Below are 14,514 nucleotides of genomic sequence, written 5' to 3'. Positions count from 1 at the left end.
TCTGTAAACAATGTAATCAGCTTGAAAAAGGAACTAAAATGTTCTGAAAGCTTGCTATGGTTTTCTTAGTTAGCCAATAAAGATATCACTATAAAGATTATACTACTTTTGTTATTTTTTATTTCAAAAGGGTTACACTGTAACATTTTGACTGGCTAGCACTGTACATCACCTTTTCCTGTATCTGTAAAACTTATATAAAAAGTCATAAACATCTTGACCAAACTTTAGTCTGCTTAGGCCTAGGATGCCTAAGAAGGCCTCAGCTGATGTATGTAAAAGCTAAACCTAATCTAAACCTGTCCTTACACTTCGACGTCAGTTACAGGATTGAAAGAGCTAAGACATGCAGAAGGGGACTGAGGAAGGAGGAGCTGGTTTGTATAAGTAGATGTGGGAATCTGATTGCGAATAGACTCCACTTTGTTTTTGAAGAAATCAGCAGAGTTCTGGGGACAGTGCATAAAGTTAAGTAATTGAGTAAATGAGGGAGGCAGAAGGGTATTGAATTTAGAAAACGGGTTGGATTTATTATTGTTTATAAGGGCATTGTAGTACTCCTGTTTAGCCTTTGACAAGTCAGAGTTGAGGCACAACAATAGGAATTTGTAATGGATAAAGTGCGTTTGCATACGGGACATACTTTCCGTAGACCTTGCACAGGAGTGTAAGAATTTGGTTCGTGAATTCTGCCAGGGGTGTGGGTTTTGAAGCCAAGTACACTTAGGGGCACATTTACTAATCCACGAACGTCCGAAAAGCGTCCGAATGCGTTTTTTTCGTAATGATCGGTATTTTGCCATTTTTTTGTAAATTGTTGCGACTTTTTCGTAGCCACTACGACTTTTTCGCAAATTGTCACAACTTTTTCGTAGTGTTACGACTTGCGCGGATTGTCGTGACTTTTTCGTAGCCGTCGCGCCGAGTACGAAAGTTTCGGATTCATTCAAACTTCGGTATCGTGACTTTCCTTGGGCCAGGTTGGAGCTGCAGAGTGCCATTGAGTCCTATGGGAGGCTTCCAAAATCATGCTAAGTCTGAAAGTTTTGCCTGCCGTTTACGAGCGCTCAATACGAAAAAGTCATGACAATATACAAGCAAATCGTAACGGTTACGAAAAAGTCGTGACAATTTGCGCAATTCGTAACGGCTACGAAAAAGTCGCGACAATTTACGAAAAAGTTGTACGGCTACAAAAAAGTCGCACAATGTTCATTTTCCAATCAGAATTTTTCCCATTCGGATTCGTGGATTAGTAAATCAGCCCCTTAGGCTCAATGGGTGCTGGAAAGTCTGTCATGTATATTTCGAATTAGTATAGTGGGGGAAGGAGCAGGTTGGGATGGAGAGTTTGAGACAGAAAAGGGGACACTGTTAAAGAGGAAGTAGGGGACACTGTTAAAATCAGAAAAAACTAAATCCAGAAAGTGGCCATCCTTATGAGAATGAAGTGTTTGTCCACTGCTGGAGTTCAAAGGAGGAGGTTAGGCGGAGAAAACGTGAGGGCCAAGGTTGCTAGGGATCATCAGTGTTAGAGTTGAAATCCCCAAGGATGATTGCAGGGCTGTCAGCACAGAGGCAAAAAGATAACAAGGTTAAGTCAGAAAGGAGACTGACAGAGGCTTGTAAATGATAGCCACCCGTACAGAGAGAGGATTGAAGATGCATGCACCTCTGGGGAAATTGAAATAGGTGCGAACTAACAACGGGAGGAAAGGAGAATTCCATCTCCCCCACGGTATCCAGTGGTCCAGGGTATTTGTGGAAGAAAGAGAGACCACCATAAGAGAGCGCAGCCTCAGTGGCGGTATGATTCTGCAAAAGCCACGTTTATGTTAGTTCAAGGAGATTGAATGATTTAGAGCAGGACAGATCATGGATGAATGTGGCTTTGTTAGTTAAAGGAACAGTAACACCAAAAAATGAAAATGTATAAAAGTAATTACAATATAATGTACTGTTGCCCTATACTGGTAAAAATTGTGTGTTTGCCTGAAAGACTACTGTGGTTTATATAAACAAAGCTGTTGTGTAGCCATGGGGGCAGCCATTCAAGGGAGAAAAGGCACAGGTTACTTAGCAGATAACAGATAAGCTCTGTAGAATACAATGGTGTTTTATCTGTAATCTGCTATGGAACCTGTGCCTTTTCTCCTTTTTCCATCTTGAATGGCTGCCCCCATGGCTATAGAGCAACTTATTTATATAAACTATAGTAGTGTTCCTGAACCAAATACACAACTTTTAACAGTGCAGGGCATCTATACATTATGATATAATTACTTTAAAACAATTTCATTTTTTGGTGTTACTGTTCCTTTAAGGAGCTCACTTTAAGAAGGGTACAAGAAAAAACAAAAGGTAGGAAGAAGTAAGAGTGGGAATCTAATTAAGAATAGAAATAGCAGAGGAACGAAAGGCTTTAAGCATCGGGGCAGAGGGACGAGGATGAATATAAGTAGGCACAGGGCCCAGGGTTTAGATAGACATCCCCTGCAGCCAGTAATGGTAGGAAAAAGAGTGAGAAGATGTGAGAAGAGGATTTAAAATGCATGTGTGTCTTTGTATGGGTAGTAACTGGGGGAGAAAGGAGTTGCAAGTGGTTTTAAATCGTAAAAGAGCTGGAGTATGTAGGTGGGAGTAGGGAGGAAGATATGTGAATGGAACATTGACAAACAATAGAGGGGATAAAGAAAGAAATTACCTTAGGGAGCACCATGCATACAATGAGTTTTGACATTAGCAGGTAGATTGTAGTGCTATAGCTTCAGAGAATTATTTGTAAATGGGAAATGGGCAGGATTTTGTTAGAAGTGCATCAGTGAATCTTTATACATTTTATGCAGTCCATAAACTTCAATAGAAGACAAACATCTGGGCAGTGTGTAGTGGGTCTCTTTGTAGCTGTCCTTGTTGAGAATGGTCACCTGCAATAAATCTCTGCTACCACAGGAAACTAATCTTTCCAAAGTGACTTTCTACTTGCAACAAAGTAAATTGCCAGTGGAAAGACATACACATCACATACAGTGTGAAACGTTACACTTTTTCTTATTTTATATTTTCCATTTTGTTTTGTTTTTTTTTTATCTCACAGTGTTTCTTTACAAAATAATTCCTTTGCCTAAATACTGACTAACCTATTGTCCTCTGCATTGTAGACCTTAGGAGGTGGGTTTTTTGTTCTCTTTTTGATTCACAGTTGCTATACATTGTTTTCATCGGTCACAACCCGTATTAAAAGAATTTTACAGGACTATGTCCATTAAAAACCGGGCTGTCCAGATCAAACCAGATAGGTGGCAACCCTAGTCTTTCACAAAAATGTTTCTGATTTGTTGTCAACTTCTTTGTATAGATGGGAAATGGGTGCAATAAGTTCTGACAGGATTTATCTTATCTTTTAAAAAATGTTTTCATTAAACACTTGCCTTTTTGCAGTGATGCGTAGACTTTTTTATCCAGTGTGTGTGTGTGTGTGCGTGTGTATATATATATATATATATATATATATATATATACTTTAGACATTATAGACTCTTTTAATCCAGTGTGCTTGTAAGTGTTTAGGGGGCACTGTGTAATTAACTTTAATACATTTTTTTCAGTTGCTGCTGAAATATTTAAGAAGAAATGTATTATTTGAAGAACACCATTTTTTAAATACTGTGCAGTATGTGGTCAGTATTTAGTCAGATTAGGTTTTTTTGTTGACTTAAGAAGCAAAGGTAGATGAAGATGGACAAGTATAGGTCAGTAAAGATGGTAGCAAGTAAACCACCTGTGAAAGATGAAACCTTTATTGCTGAAATGTCACTTCAGAGAAACGCTCATGCCTTTTTTGAAAGATTCAGTCAAAGCGAAATACAAGAACTTTTAGTTTACACCACATCAAGTTGGCTTGCTAACATGGAAGACATCCAGTTCCAGCTTCCAAGTGGTTTGATATGTCAGATGAAAAATCAATGTAATTCCAGTGTATTTCTGCTAGCTCCTGTGGAATCTGAGGTTAGACTTGACTACCGAGATGTTCATCAGATAATAAGGGAACTGGCCGTTGGAATTTACTGCTTTAATCAAGTTCCCTCCATCAGTCTAGATGCTAATTATGACCGAAGCACATCTTGCAATATTCCTCCTGCCTACTGTGACACAAGAGTGGGGCAGATAATGATTGCTGTGGACTATATGATGAAGGCTCTCTGGCATGGTGCCTTCATGGCAAAAGACAAAAGAGTCAGATTTTCAGAGTTTTGGCGATCAAATATGAATATTGATGCAAATGGTATTCCTCTCACCAAGAAAGACGTTTTTGCAGATTTCTGCGCAGCAGGTAAGTTCCTTTAACCCTTTAAGTGCCAGCAGAATTTCACATTTCAGTTCCCCTCAGTGCCAGACGTTTTGTAAACATTCTGTGCTCTATCATTTTAGGGGCATTTACTGGGGGGGGGGGGGGCTAAGTTTAGGTAGGCAAACTATATATCATCTTTTCAGGAAAGCCTGAGCTTTCCAAATCTGCCTGAGTTTTTTTGTATTTCCACTTGTGGAACAAGATTTAGAGCTCAAAATACAAAAAAAGAAAAACTGATATTTTTCATTATATAGGGATTTATACCAGAAACATATTTTATGGACTAAAATTCAACTGATTCAGAAATCTTCATGTCTCCTGAACATGCCAATGCCTGATATGTATAGTTCTACGGAGATTTCCGATTTCTATTGATCAAAAACTCCCAGCAGTAAATTTCCAAATTTTCAAAGCATTACAGCAGAATACAGCATACTTTAGATTTCAAAGCCAAAAATCCTGGATCATTAGGTTTACCCAGGAAACCATATATTTTTGAAAAGTACACATTCTGCCGCATCCAAAATTGGTAACCATGTCTTTCAACTCCTAAGTACCAAACATCAATGCTTTTCTGAATAAAAAAATTTAGCAAAATTTTAAAATATTGCCCCAAAGCTTCCACTTTCAAGCATTATATCTCCCACGTAACATTAGGTACCAAAAAATAAACATCCTAAATAATAAAAACCAAGGGTCCTCTGAACAGTTTTATGCCCATTGTGCTTAGGATTACTAAAGTATTTGGTATGTAGAGACCTCAAAAAGAAGTTTACATTTACTGCATTTTTGTGGGATAAAAACACGTATCAACCTAAAACATTCCACTGGCCTACTGAACAGTTTTATGGCCAATATGTATAGATTTACCAAACTATGTGGCGTATAGAAGCACCCAAAAGAGATAATGCATAGGAATTTTCACATCTGAAGCTCTGAACACTGCAATATAAGCTCCCGGTATGTGTATTATGTGCCATAAGACCCCCTAACAGTACTGAGACCCTAGAAAACCATATTTTCTGGAAGTACACATTCTGACAAAACAAAAATGGGTAAATACATCTTTCTACTTCAAACTCCCAAACTACAAAGTTATGCTAAACATCAGATTATTTATGAAATTTATGAAAATCGTCACAAAGCTTGCATTTTACCCTATTATGTACTCCCACATCTTGAAACATATTAACTTACAAAAATGTTTACATTCGACTGCTAGGTGCCTACTCAAGAGTGTGATGCCCAATATGCATAGATTTACCAAACTATGTGGTGTACAGAGGCACCCAATATATAGCAGACAAAATTTCCATGGGCAAAGACAAGTAACAAAGTAGAATACGAAATGCAATACAATCGCTAGAATCCCCCAAAATACACTAAATGTTTTGGGTTTTTTTGCCTAGTGAAATCTGCAGTCAGAATCACAGTTTGAGTATTTTGGCTTGGGCAAATTAGTTTTACAGACAAAATCAAGCGAATAACACCTATGCCTAACTGAAAATGCAATAAAATGGCTAAAAATGCAACAAAATGAATACAAATACACCAAAATCACAGAAAATGTAATAAAAGCACCAAAATAACATACAAAAGGTATTGCACACAGTATGGTTAGCGAATACGCTATCCGTGAATAGGCTTTTTCGGGCAAAAAAAACCCGATACAAATATTAAAGATACAAAGAATATTAGGTGGTCTGTTTTATTTTGCTTAGATTACATTCTTGGAGGCATATGGATTTAAGGGTATGAAATAATATAATTATTTCACATATGCATGAAGGGTGAGATCCCTACAGAAAGCACCAAACATTTGGGTTTTTTGCTGCACAACCACCATTAATGTGGGTATGGTTTTTAAAAGCTCTTGTGATAACATGGGTGTGGTTTTAAATTAGTGTGGTTAAAAAAGAGGAGTGGTCAAAACTGGCTTCCATTATCATCCCTCCACCATGTAGGCCAACTTAACTACCACAGAAGTTGGACAGCACTGGCCTACATTATACTCCTGTACTCCAGCCCAGTAGCGTAGAATTCTGATAACTTTCAGTAAGTTTTCAGTGTGCTGAGTAGTCAGATAACATAAATTGGTAAACATGACTGGATTCCCCATATGTTTCTTCTTTTTGTTATTTATCTCACAGTACAAAAAGTCCAGTTTTTGTCTCTAACATCTTTCCCTTAAGTTTGTATGTGTTTTAATTCAGTAATCATGTACATATCTGAATCAATAACTGATTATGTTCCTTTAAATGTGTTTAAGGCTCTCGTTTCTGCTACCTCCGTGAAAAGTTGACCAAAATATGAGATACTGCTAACACATGGTTCAGCCATGTTTTTGCAAATAAAAGATATTCTTATGCTTAAAGGTGAGGTGATGTTTAGCAGACTAAGGGGTATATTTATCATGCTGTTTAAAAAGTGTAGTGAAACATTACTGGTGATGTTGCTCATAGCAGCGAATCAAATGTTTTGCTTTGGTTTTCTAATTGTTGAAATCTAGCTGCTGATTTGTTGCCCTGGGCAACATCACCAGTAATGCTTCACTCCACTTTTTATGCAGCATGATAAATATACCCCTATTTGTAAGCAAAAGGAACTTTTTGAGGACAGCAAGGTATATATTTTGGACCACAAATAAAAATAGTTTAAAAGTAAATTGAAGTCTATTGATGACAAGCTGAAACAACTATACCTAAACAGATTGGCATGCAGCACCAGCTGTATTGTGTGACACACAATACCGTATTAGAAGGGATCTAACAATTTTTGGGTTCCCCACACATAAATAAACATTACCAATGTATTTGCATTAAAATGTATGCTAAAGTTTGTCCTGCTTTCCCCTTTGCCCTAAGAGATGTTTGTAACATTCTTTTTGACAGCTGCTTTCCAGCCATGCTGCTTAGAAGGAATAAATGACATCATGCTCCCAAAAGAATTTAAACTCTAAAAAAGAAGCTGTATTGAGAAACAAAGATAGTTGCAGTTTTTATCCTTTTGGACAGTGGAGCATGAAGCTGAAAATTCCTTCTAAGCAGCACAGCCAGCGAACAGAACATCATTTCCTCGGGGCACAGGGGATAAGCAGGACACACTTTAGAAGTTTAGTAAATTGAATTGGTGATATGTTTGTTTATATATGGGGAGCCCAAAAATTGATTTTTGTTTTTTTTCACTATAGATGCCCTTTAACATATTTTCCTGTCTTCATCAGTCTTACAACTATTCACACCTCCAGTTGTATAAATTAAACAGTTAACCCTTGACATACAGTGGTGTGAAAAACTATTTGCCCCCTTCCTGATTTCTTATTCTTTTGCATGTTTGTCACACAAAATGTTTCTGATCATCAAACACATTTAACTATTAGTCAAAGATAACACAAGTAAACACAAAATGCAGTTTTTAAATGAGGGTTTTTATTATTTAGGGAGAAAAAAAATCCAAACCTACATGGCCCTGTGTGAAAAAGTAATTGCCCCCTGAACCTAATAACTGGTTGGGCCACCCTTAGCAGCAATAACTGCAATCAAGCGTTTGCGATAACTTGCAACGAGTCTTTTACAGCGCTCTGGAGGAATTTTGGCCCACTCATCTTTGCAGAATTGTTGTAATTCAGCTTTATTTGAGGGTTTTCTAGCATGAACCGCCTTTTTAAGGTCATGCCACAACATCTCAATAGGATTCAGGTCAGGACTTTGACTAGGCCACTCCAAAGTCTTCATTTTGGTTTTCTTCAGCCATTCAGAGGTGGATTTGGTGGTTTGTTTTGGGTCATTGTCCTGCTGCAGCACCCAAGATCGCTTCAGCTTGAGTTGACGAACAGATGGCCGGACATTCTCCTTCAGGATTTTTTGGTAGACAGTAGAATTCATGGTTCCATCTATCACAGCAAGCCTTCCAGGTCCTGAAGCAGCAAAACAACCCCAGACCATCACACTACCGCCACCATATTTTACTGTTGGTATGATGTTCTTTTTCTGAAATGCTGTGTTACTTTTACGCCAGATGTAACGGGACACGCACCTTCCAAAAAGTTCAACTTTTGTCTCGTCGGTCCAAAAGATATTTTCCCAAAAGTCTTGGCAATCATTGAGATGTTTTTTAGCAAAATTGAGACGAGCCATAATGTTCTTTTTGCTTAAAAGTGGTTTGCGCCTTGGAAATCTGCCATGCAGGCCGTTTTTTTGCCCAGTCTCTTTCTTATGGTGGAGTCGTGAACACTGACCTTAATTGAGGCAAGTGAGGCCTGCAGTTCTTTAGATGTTGTCCTGGGGTCTTTTGTGGCCTCTCGGATGAGTTGTCTCTGCGCTCTTGAGGTAATTTTGGTCGGCCGGCCACTCCTGGGAAGGTTCACCACTGTTCCATGTTTTTGCCATTTGTGGATAATGGCTCTCACTGTGGTTCGCTGGAGTCCCAAAGCTTTAGAAATGGCTTTATAACCTTTACCAGACTGATAGATCTCAATTACTTTTGTTCTCATTTGTTCCTGAATTTCTTTGGATCTTGGCATGATGTCTAGCTTTTGAGGTGCTTTTGGTCTACTTCTCTGTGTCAGGTAGCTCCTATTTAAGTGATTTCTTGATTGAAACAGGTGTGGCAGTAATCAGGCCTGGGGGTGACTACAGAAATTGATATTGAAATTGAAAATTGAAATTGATAAACCACAGTTAAGTTATTTTTTAACAAGGGGGGCAATCACTTTTTCACACAGGGCCATGTAGATTTGGAGTTTTTTTTCTCCCTTAATAACGTAAACCTTCATTTAAAAACTGCATTTTGTGTTCAATTATGTTAATATGACTAATAGTTAACGGTTTTTGATGAGCAGAAACATTTAAGTGTGACAAACATGCAAAAGAATAAGAAATCAGGAAGGGGGCAAATAGTTTTTCACACCACTGTATAGACATATAGGGTCAACTTTATCTTCTAATATTATATTCCTTATTCCTTTATAGAAATAAAATTGGATTTTAATCATGCCTCCTAAAAATTTCATTTCATGCAGAGAGATCCTTTTAGTACAGTCTAAAGGCTACTTAGTAGCACCTACTTGTCACGGCTACTAAATATCAGAAAATACCCTGCCAAAGACAGTACTATGAACTGCTTCTGCTAAAACACATGCAGAGACAATTATCAGTACATGATCAGCATTGTCTGTTTCTGTGTGCCTTCACCCTAAGCTGAAATGATGGTTGGGTGTGTCCTTTCATTCTCCCACAGGAAATGGTCATAACTGTGAGGGACCAGTAGAACTCTCAAGTTCTGACCCCCATCTCTCTGTTTCCCTAGCAAGTTTTCTCCTAACTTTTCTTTTACTGTGTTTTAATATCGGCTATTATCTGGAAGGCCACCTAGTTACAAATAGGAGGTGGCCCACTAGCTTTTGCTGTGAAACATTTAGATTAATATAAGGTTGAAGGGAGTTGTTGCTGGCAGCAACTTTACACAGTAAAAGTTTAGCTTTAGGAAAAAGCTGCAGCTTCTGTAACTGAGCAAAGAGGTTTAATTAGGCTGGCCTAGGGGCAGCACTTGATTATTAGCATAACCTGGTAATGTCAGTGAGTGACAAAAAGCATTCTGCAACAGCAGCCCCCCCCATCGAACTGAACTGTCTTTCATTTATTTATTTCTTAGGTCTAACTGATATTTCAAGTGATCCAGACTATGAAGACATATATTCCCAAACCCCTGACTTTGATCCATCATATGAACCTAATAATGAGGAAGAAAAAAATCTTTTTATGCAGTATGCTGATAGCATAACAATAAAAATGACATGTTTTATTACCGATGTTCAACAGTGTGAAAACTTCTTTATATATGATGCATCAAACCAATTCTCTACTGCCATAAGGCTTACAGAAGAATACATTGATCCTGTAACATACCAACGTTTACAGCAGAGATTAAAAATCCAAAGGAAATTGGTGGCGGAGAACATCGAAAAGACAGTTGAAAACCGTAAAAATGTGGCATATTTGAAGCTCATTAGCTTCTTGGTGCCTTTCTTTTTGGGCTTGAAAAAGAAAATGAAAGTGCCAGATTTGAATCACCTTCTGCAACCATTTTCAAGTAGGTAAAAATAAATGTACTGTGTGTGTCAGAACTGTAATATTTGTGTAATAATATTTGTTAGAAATTGTACATTAGTCAATGAACATATTCTTTAATGCGGCTTAAAATAGATTGAACCCCCCAAAACCCCAGCCCCCCTTCATTTGCCTTCACTGGACCCCCTCTCTGCACAGTATATTACATTCAAAAGTATTCTATGTGAATCTGTCAGAAAATGCAGTGGTGCACAGCAGGGTTCACGGGTGCTATTTTCTGCCTGTTCAAATCCTCTTTATTCACTCTGCTTACACTAAGGGCTGTGACAGACGGGGAGAATAGTCGCCGTGCAACAAATCTCCCCGAAATGCCATCCCACCTGCTAGAATGTAAATCACCGGATGGCATACGCGGCCCGGAAATTTGCCAAAATTGCCGAAGTTGCCTTGAGAGAAAACTTCCGTAATTTCAGCAATGCGTATGCCATCCCACCAGCGATTTACATTCTAGCTGGTAAGATGGTATTTCGGAGAGAGATTAGTCACCCGCGACAAGGGAGATTTGTCGTGTGGCGACTAATCTCCCCGTTTGTCACAACCCTAAGCCTGCAGAAGCATGCACAGTTTAAACTGCCCCCTAGATTCAACAAAGTACTAAGTTAAATGTGATTGATGGGGCTGGGTAGTCTGGAGGATTTAGTTGGAAAGTAATGTCATTGTAACGATACCTGGTGGTCTAGCGGGGCGGCGGGGACGCCCGCCGCCTCCTCCGGTGCGGGGACGCCCGCCGTCATCATCTAGGCGCGCGCGCGCGCCTCTCTCTGTCCCTTATGCGCATGCGCGCTCTTGATGCGCGCGCATGCGCACTCGCGTTGTCGCCGGCGCGCGCGTGACGTCATTTCGGCGCGAAATTCAAATATTTAAAGCGCTCACTGTGCTCTATTCGTTGCCCAACGTAGGTTTTCCTTGCTGATTTCCTGGGTGCGATTCCTGTTCCTGTTCTCCTGTGTTCCTGACCTTGCCTGTATTTGACTTCTCTCGCTTGCTGCCTGTATTGACCTTTTTGCCTGTTCTTGACCTTCCTTATTGCTGCCTGGACCGACCATTGCCTGCCTGACTATTCTACTGGATTCTGATTCTGTGCTGCGCTGCCTGACTGTTGCTGACCCCGGCCTGTCCTGACTACTCTAGTGTTTCCCATCTGCCTGTCATACGATTGGTTCCTGTGCTTTCTCAGAACTCTCTCCTTGGGTTTCTCACAATAAGACCTGGCGGCATCCGAGTAGCGAAGGGCTCCTCCCGACGTGAAAGGCGGCGGTTATAGGCGGAAGAGTGAGCCGAGACCGGACCCTTAGAGCCTGTTCTGAGTTTTAGGATACCAGTCGTGACATTACGTTGGGCCAGAAAAAATGGATGCTGAAGGGGCTGCGGCGCCACTTTCCTCTGAGGATATCCGGGCGAGTCTCCTCCAGCGTCTTGGGGAACAAGAAGCTCAGCAAAACCAGATTATTCAGTGGCTCCAGAGACTGTCCGTGAGGTTGGATGCGCTCCAACAACAGCCTGCTGCTCCTACTCCGGCTTCTCTTCCTGGAGGCAGTTCTCTTCACGCTGCTCCGGTAACGTATGTAGTGGAGCCTAAAGTTCCTTTTCCTGAAAAATTTTCTGGGGAACGTCATAAATTTTTTGCTTTCCAGGAAGCATGTAAATTGTATTTTAGCTTTCTCCCTCGTTCCTTTCCTACCGAGGGGTTGAAAGTCAATTTTGTAATGACCCTCCTGACTGGGGATCCACAGCTCTGGGCATTTTCCTTACTTCCCTCTGATCCAGCCCGTACATCCCTTGATTCCTTTTTTAAAGCTATGGCACTAATCTATGATGATCCTGATCGTTCTGCCTCTGCTGATTCTGCTATTCGCAATCTCCGGCAAGGTAAACGACGGGTCGAGGATTATTGTACGGAATTCCGCCGTCGGGCGGTTGAAACAGGGTGGAATGATACTGCTTTACGAAGTCAATTTAGAGTGGGGCTATCTGACGCTGTGAAAGACAGCTTGGTTAACTTTCCCACGTCATCCTCCCTAGACTCCCTGATGCACCTTGCCATTCAGATTGATAGGAGGCATAGGGAGAGACGCCAGGAGAGACTTCCTGCAGTGGCTCCACAAACCTCTCCTCCAGAGTGTTTATTCAAACCTGAGCAGACTTCCTCTAGACCCTCAGAGGAACCCATGCAGCTGGGTTCTACCCGCTTATCTGCCGAGGAAAAAGTTCGTAGACGGGCTAACGGGTTGTGTTTGTACTGTGGGGATCGGGGTCATTTTCGTAGCACTTGTCCCAAGAGGCCGGGAAACGACAAAGCCTAAGCAGATCTGGGGAGTTCTGCTTGGGCAATGTCATTCCTACTCCCCAACAAAGTTCCTCTAAAGTCATGATTCCGGTCCTTTTGGGATGGGATACGAGTACTGTGGAGAGCCTGGCTTTCATTGATTCTGGGGCAGAAGGGAACTTTTTAGATGTTAACTTTGCCCGTAGACACGCTATACCCACACTTCCTTTGGTCCCTTCGGTCAAGTTAATCGCTATTGATGGTACTTCCCTAGGTCGTCCGTAAGCTGTTCCATGTCGATAGGTTCTCTCCATGTGGAACAAGTTTCCTTTTTTATCATTGATTGCCCGAATACCCCGGTGATCTTAGGTCTCCCTTGGTTGCGTAAGCACAGTCCCCAAATTGATTGGCTAGCTAACAAGATTCTTCAGTGGGGAACAGACTGTCAGAGTTTATGCATGAAGCCTGTCCAAATTTTGGCCGCAACCTCGTTACAGGGGCTACCTTCTCCTTATTTTGCCTTTGCGGATGTCTTTTCTAAAAAAGCAGCCGAAACACTTCCCCCACATAGATCCTATGATTGTGCCATAGATTTGATTCCAGGTTCTTCTCCTCCTAGAGGTAGAACTTACCCCTTGTCTCTTCCTGAAACTCAGGCTATGGAAGAATATATTAAGGAGAATCTAGAGAGAGGTTTTATAAGACCCTCTACCTCTCCGGCAGGAGCTGGGTTTTTCTTTGTGGAAAAAAAAGATGGGGGTCTCAGGCCATGTATTGACTATAGGGGTTTAAACAAAATCACGGTCAAAAACCGTTATCCCCTTCCCCTAATTTCTGAGCTCTTTGATAGGGTTAAGGGAGCCACTATTTTCTCTAAACTTGACCTAAGAGGTGCATATAATTTAATACGTATCCGGGAAGAGGATGAGTGGAAAACAGCCTTTAATACCCGTGATGGGCATTATGAATATCTGGTTATGCCCTTCGGCTTATGTAATGCTCCTGCTGTCTTCCAAGAGCTGGTAAATGATATATTCCGCGATCTTCTGGGTCGCTTTGTGGTAGTTTACCTTGATGATATTTTGATTTATTCTAATGGTCTGTCTGATCATCGTGTTCATGTTCAGGAGGTCTTACGCAGATTAAGGGAAAATCATTTGTATGCTAAATTCGAGAAGTGCATCTTTGAAGTTTCTTCAGTTCACTTTCTTGGGTTTATCATTTCCCATCAAGGTTTAGAAATGGACCCAGCCAAAGTTCAGGCTATCCTAAATTGGGTACAACCCTTGTCTCTGCGGGCCATACAAAGATTTTTAGGCTTCGCTAATTATTACAGACAGTTTATTAAGAGCTATTCCACGATAGTGGCTCCAATTACAGCTCTCACAAAAAAGGGGGTTGACCCAAGTATTTGGCCGGTAGAGGCTTTAACAGCCTTCAAATCACTAAAAGAAGCTTTTATCTCTGCTTCTGTACTCCTGCACCCTGATTCTGCCCTCCCTTTTCTGGTAGAAGTAGATGCTTCTGAAGTTGGGGCAGGGGCGATCCTCTCTCAACGTCACCCTGTGACCAATAAGATTCACCCGTGTGGTTTCTTTTCTAAAAAGTTTTCTCCTACGGAGAAGAACTATGACATTGGCAATAGGGAATTACTGGCCATAAAATTGGCATTCACAGAATGGAGACACCTCTTGGAAGGGGCTAAACATGTAGTTACAGTAATCACTGACCACAAGAATCTCCTATATATTGAATCCGCTAGACGCTTA

General features: G+C 40.6%; 1 protein-coding gene across 2 annotated transcripts in view; it reads left to right on the top strand.

The window, feature by feature from the left end:
- Positions 1-3,613: 3,613 nt before the first annotated feature.
- Positions 3,614-14,514, top strand: part of ankar (ankyrin and armadillo repeat containing) — a 111,468-nt gene continuing 100,567 nt past the window's right edge. For both annotated transcript variants that reach the window (XM_031893903.1, XM_031893904.1), the window contains exons 1-2: positions 3,614-4,333; positions 10,004-10,441. In XM_031893903.1, coding sequence (XP_031749763.1) covers positions 3,733-4,333; positions 10,004-10,441 — 1,039 coding nt within the window. In that variant the 5' untranslated portion in view covers positions 3,614-3,732. The remainder of the gene's footprint in view (positions 4,334-10,003; positions 10,442-14,514) is intronic.

Source organism: Xenopus tropicalis, chromosome 9 (genome assembly GCF_000004195.4).
Source record: "Xenopus tropicalis strain Nigerian chromosome 9, UCB_Xtro_10.0, whole genome shotgun sequence".
Taxonomy (NCBI): Eukaryota; Metazoa; Chordata; class Amphibia; order Anura; family Pipidae; genus Xenopus; species Xenopus tropicalis.
This window is presented reverse-complemented; position numbering and strand designations above follow the sequence as displayed.